Source organism: Emys orbicularis, chromosome 14 (assembly GCF_028017835.1).
Source record: "Emys orbicularis isolate rEmyOrb1 chromosome 14, rEmyOrb1.hap1, whole genome shotgun sequence".
NCBI lineage: Eukaryota > Metazoa > Chordata > Testudines > Emydidae > Emys > Emys orbicularis.
Genome location: NC_088696.1, coordinates 11,084,002 through 11,090,001, shown reverse-complemented (window position 1 = coordinate 11,090,001; position 6,000 = coordinate 11,084,002). Strand labels below are relative to the sequence as shown.

Here is a 6,000-nt window from a genome sequence, read left to right as displayed (position 1 = left end):
GGCAAGGATCCCTATCTAATCAATATCCAACGTTTCTCAGAATCCCTGGGATTCAGGTGGGATCAGACAATAGCCCCCTGCTGAACTGATCTCTTGTTCAATCATGAGCAAAAAGGCAAATGAATTAGTTCTCTCTGTCTATCAAAGGAATAGAGATAAAGAGTTAAGTGTGGAGAGGGAGGGAGAGAATTACAGTATTATATGTGCTAAGGATTAAAGAACAGCTATTGTAAATTGACAGACTATCAGCCACCAGCAGCTGGCTGGAGGCGCACTTTGGCCCTATAAATAACAGGAAAGAGCTGTTCGCAGCCCAGTCAGAGAGGGAACCACAAGAGCAACACCAGCTGTGCAGGGGATATACAGGTTGTTTAAGTGCAGCAGACATGGATGTGATCTTTGGTAGAAATAAAGAGGAGCACCCAGAGCCCATAAAAGCAGAGGTGAAAGGTAAGGACAATCTGTTCCAAACTGGGTGGGTATTTTTATGTTTTCAAATGAGTTAATAATCTAGCACTTGTTTCCCCAAGACAACACTGAGAAGGGGAATTGCTGGGTCTAATGAAAGGGAGAATATGAGAGAGAGGTGAATGGCTGTTTAGAAGATTGAGATCAGATCTTATTTCTACCCGCTAATTGCAGGACTTTTCTCACTTTATGGACATTTTTGGGTGTACATTTCCAGGTGTACATTTCCTGCAAGTAAGTTTGAAAAGGAGTCACTGAAACTGGTGGTTGCTGGCAAAGTCAGGTGGATTCAAATCTGGTGCCACCCCAAATCCCTCCCTTTCTCTTTATCCTTTCAGTTTCTCCCTCTTTCCGTAGTCAGTCACTAGCCTCTAGTCACTTTCTTCATGTTCAGTTCAGAGGAGTGGCTGACATTGTCATTTTCACTTCCTGGCGACGGAGAGAGGGACTGTAACTCTTTGTAGAGCTGTTTCTGAAGACAAATAGAAAGGCAGACATAACTAATGCCAAGTGGCTTTATTACAAAGAGTGGTTGTTGTCGGAACAGCAAGTAGGCAAAAGTGGCACCTTCTTAATCAAACGATCTGCCCCTGGTATGAATTCAGAGTAACATCTGCTGATGTTAGAGACAAAAACAAGATTGTATTGCTTTCACTCCTGTAATCGTGGCTAACACAGATAAGGGGTGAACTGGATTCTATGTATTCTGGCTTGCAATCCTCAACCAGAATTACTTAAAATCTCACCTGCAAAATCTTTATGGGTAGAGATGCTGTCCTCAGAGGACCCAGCTTGACTCTCAGATTCCAGGTTTAGGTCATGGTGCAGAGACAATAAACACAGAATCCCACAATGCCAATTTTTAAAGTCACTTTTCAGAATAGAACACACTTAAAACAGATGCTGGTCCAGTTACTTATTGGTTGTGGAAACAAAGAGAATCTTTAATCATTCAATATTTTTTCAGTCAGCTACGCACGCCTCCCCTTTTCTGTGTATTTTTCAGTGGCTTGTATTATCACTCACTCTATGTACTGATCTCAGTCTGCATTTATGAGGACTTTATTGGCTTTCCTTGTTTCTAGGAACTTCACTGGCAACTCACTGTGCTATTCTGTCTAATAACATGCTCATTTAACATGACTTCATCACTGTAATATCTGATCACTTTTCAAACATTTATGGATTCATGTTCACATCCCTCAGGGGACAGAGGAAAATATCATTATCTCCGCTTGGCAGATGGAGGGGAAAAAATCTCACTAGGGCCCAGATCCTTAGAGGTACTTTAGGCATTACTCTGCTCAGCATTGCAATGTTTGACCTTGAGGTGGCCTGCTGCTCAGTGGAATCTTCAGCCGTGAGTTAGGCTCCGTCCCTCCCAGTATAATGCACGAGGAAAGAGTTTTGTGTACGGAAGGGATTTTCAGAAGCCGGACGGCTGAGCAGGAAGCTGCCTAAACTAGCCTGGAATGATATGCTGAGGTGAGGGGCAGAGAGAAGAGAGGGGCTTAGGCACCTAAGTGGCTGACTCTGCTTGGGAGCCTCAGCTATGAATCCTCTCCTGGAGCTAGGTGCCTAAGACAGGTCATCTGCTTATGCAGCCCATGCACTAGTAGCTGAAACAGTGGCTGTCTGTCTCACCTATGTTTCCCGGTGCACTGGGCTGCCTTTTGTGCAGATGCTTTGCTGCACCTCCATGCATCAGTGGCTTCCTTCTGTTGCATGAGGCTGGTAGGAAACAGATGTTAGATGTGCTCAGAACTTTAGGTTTGTCCACCTATTGATGATGTCCCTTTCTTCTGTAAGACTGTTCCCTTCTTTGTCTTGATGATTGATGAAATTCGGAGGAGAAATAGTAATAGATGTACTCACCAAGATCTGCAACAAGATCTGGCAGACCTGTGAGTGGTCCTCACGTTGACACAGTCACTAATCATCTCTCTGCCAAAGAAAGACCACCTGCAATTGTGTCAAAATTACCAGACCATAAGCTTAATTGCAAATTCAGCAAAGTGATGTTGAAAGTCATATTGAACAGATTGAAGCCACAAGCGGAGAACATCATTGCTGAAGAACAGGCTGGCTTTCATGCTGGAAGAAGTACCACAGAACAGATTTTCAACCTTCGTGTTCTATGTGAGAAGTCCTTACAACACCAGCAGGACATCTACCATGTCTTTGTTGACTTCAAGAAGGCATTTGACAGAGTATGGCACCGAAGCTCTCTGGGCAACCATGAAGAAGTACAATGTTGGTTGTAACCTTATTCTTACCATTAAACAACTGTATGCCAAGGCCAGCAGTGCAGTTCTCGTCAGTGGCACAATAGGAGTGTGGTTTCGCACCACTGTTGGAGTCTGGCATGGCTGCCTTCTTTCGCCCACACTGTTCAACATCTACTTGGAGCACATAATGACTGATGCCCTAGAAGATCACATATGCACAGTCAGCACTGGGGGTGAACAGTCTCAAATCTTCGGTTCGCTGATGACATTGACGGCCTGGTGGGCAGCGAAGATGAACTTGCCAACCTTGTTAAACAATTGGATGAAACCTCCGCAAAATACAGGAGAGAAAACCAAGCTGATGACAAACAAACGTGATGGGATTAGCTCACATATCACTGTCAGTGGACAAGAACTGGGGACAGTGAAACATTTCAAATATTTGGGGGAAATCATCACTGATGAAGGATCCAAAGCAGAAATTCTGGCAAGAATTGCGCAAACAGCAGCAGTGGCAAAGCGAAAGCCAATTTGGAGGAATAAGAACATCTTCCCTGGAATCCAAACTGAAACTGCTGCAAGCATTGGTCATCTCCATTTTTCTGTATGCGTGCGAGACATGGACCCTATGGCAGAACTTGAATGGAAAATACAGGTAGTAGAGATGAGATACTTCCGTAAAATCCTGGGCATCTCCTACTTCAACCATGTCACTAATGAAGGGGTCTGCAACATCATCACTCAACGCGCTGGGTCATCTGAAGACCTCCTGAGGACCGTGAAGAAGCACAAGCTGAAGTGGTATGGCCATGTAACAAGATCATCTGGCCTATCCAAGATCATCCTCCAAGGGACAGTACAGGGGAAGAGAAGAAGAGGTAGACAGAAGAAGAGATGGACTGACAACATAAAAGAGTGGATAGGAATGGACTTCACAGAGACTCAAGCACTGACACACAATCGTCAGGGATGGAGACAATTGGTTGATTGCTCATCAATGATGGTGTCCCAACAACCAATGCGGTTATGGGAGTGGTGATGATGATGATATATTTTAATTAGGATACTAGCTGTTTTTGCCAAGAGAATGAAAATAATACATACAAGATCAGTGTTAGAAATAGTCTTTTTTACTGTGTGCAAAGTAATACTTCTATTGTATACAGTATTGTGTACATACAGTAACAATGTCTTCCAGCTGAGCCCCACTTAATGAAGAATAAAAGCAATCCCACCATGTGGTGTTAGAGACCTACTTAATTTAATTGATAAATTTTCTGTGTCTGCCTAGTCCAGAGGTGGGCAAACTACGGCCTGCGGGACTGTCCTGCCCGGCCCCTGAGCTCTCGGCCAGGGAGGCTAGCCCCCGGCCCCTCCCCCGCTGTCCCCCCCAGCTACACAGCTGCGCGGGCAGCGCTCTGGGCGGTGGGGTTGCACGCTCCTGCAGAGCAGCGCGGCAGCGTGTCTGGCTCCGGCCGGGCGGCGCGGATGCCAGACATGCTGCTCTGAGTGGCATGGTAAGGGGGCCAGTGCCGGGGAGTTGGATAAGGGGCTGAGGTTCGGGGTGGTGGTCAGGGGATGGGGAATGGGGGGGTGTTGGATAAGCGTGGGAGTCCCAGGGGGCCTGTCAGGGGGTGGGGGTCTGGATAGGGGTCAGGGCAGAAAGGGGACAGGGAGTGGGGGGGGTGGGATTCCAGGGGGCGGTTAGGGGTAGTGGGTCCTGGGAGTGGGCAGTTAAGGGACAAAGAGCAGGGGGGCTTGGATGGGTCCGGGGTTCTGAGAGGGGCAGTTAGGGGGCAGGAAGTGGGAGGGTGCAGATAGGGGGCATGGGCCAGGCTGTTTGGGGAGACACAGCCTTCCCTACCTGGCCCTCCATACAATTTTGCAACCCCAATGTAGCCCTCGGGCCAAAAGGTTTGCCCACCCCTGGCCTAGTCCTTTGCCCCGTGCCTTGGGAAACTCTGCACTGACGCATCTTATGTACTCTTTGGGGGGGGGGGGGGGGCAGGGAAGGTGTTTAGAGTGTTTTCCCCCCCTCCAGATATGTATCCTTTTGGGGGGGAATGAGGTGGAAGGGGAGAGAGCATTAGAGTGAATTCTTATGGTTTTTCCCCTCCAGTTCTGTTATACGTCTAACAAGAAATAAAGCTTTTGCAATCTGAAAACCCCCCGGAATATATTAAACTTACATTATTTATCTACTCTCAGCCCTCTAGTGGCAGTACTGAAGAGAGCCACTTTCTTCGTATGGCTAACTCTTACAGACTAAAGGGAGGTACATGAGAAGACTAGACTTTGATTGTCCAACAGGTACATTCCTAGGGGTTAAAGCAAAGAAACAGTGAAAGGATATAATAATACAGATTGTCTTCTGTGTGTCTTAAGGAGGGCATTGGTCCCTGGGAAGGGAGGTGGAAGGATGCCATATCTTTATACTGACATGTGCCAACTTTTCATAAACTCAAGGTTGGATCTGTGAGAAGATTGTTTCCCTTCAGGAGAAACACAATAGGAACAGGGATCCTTTGTTCAATTTGAAACATTGGATGAAACATAATTATTCAGTTATTGCTTCAACATCTGGCATTTCTACTGACCAAGCATATCTTATCAAAGGCAATGTTATCTTATTTACCCCAACTTTCTCTTAGACGATCACTATTTGCTAGGCCTTTGGTCTCCAGACCAAACTCTGGACTTTGGCTCTGGAAAAGAGCTGGCACAATCCATATACCAGGTTGTTATATAAAATGCACATGGATTTGAACCCTTCAGAGAGCCTAGACTCTTCTGTAGCTCTTGTTAGAACAGTCAAATGTGCATCTATCTTCATCCGTTTATTCTCTTCCCCGCACGGAATTTCAACCCTAATGCCATATGAAGGTGTGTATGTTTGTACTGTGCCTAGCACAATGGGATTCTGGTCCAGGACTGGACCAATTACAATATAAATAGTAGTAATGTGTATACAGTATTAGTTAAATAAACGTTCTTGGAATGTATTAAAGGCGGGCCTGATAAAATCGCCTTTTATTAAGGTTGCCTGATTCTTTCCATTATACTACCCTGTTTTCAGTTGCTTAGAACTTTGCGAAACTGAAATTTTCCATGCCGGGTGTCTGCCTCAGACTGAATGTTTTTTGAAAAATGTCAGCCAGAATTGTTCAGCCAGTTTTGAGAACGAGGCTGGCAGGACAAGACCATGTTCTTCATCTTTTCAAAAATGTTGGTGATTTTTTTTTTTAACGGTATTAGGCCTGTCTGCTCCCTGTCCCCATGCTCTGGAGCAAGGACTTGAAATTTA

General features: G+C 45.7%; 1 protein-coding gene across 1 annotated transcript in view; it reads left to right on the top strand.

Moving 5' to 3' along the window:
* Positions 1–386: 386 nt before the first annotated feature.
* BCO1 (beta-carotene oxygenase 1) overlaps positions 387–6,000 on the top strand; it is a 31,213-nt gene continuing 25,599 nt past the window's right edge. Inside the window, exon 1 of the mRNA XM_065416802.1 lies at positions 387–450. Coding sequence (XP_065272874.1) covers positions 387–450 — 64 coding nt within the window. The remainder of the gene's footprint in view (positions 451–6,000) is intronic.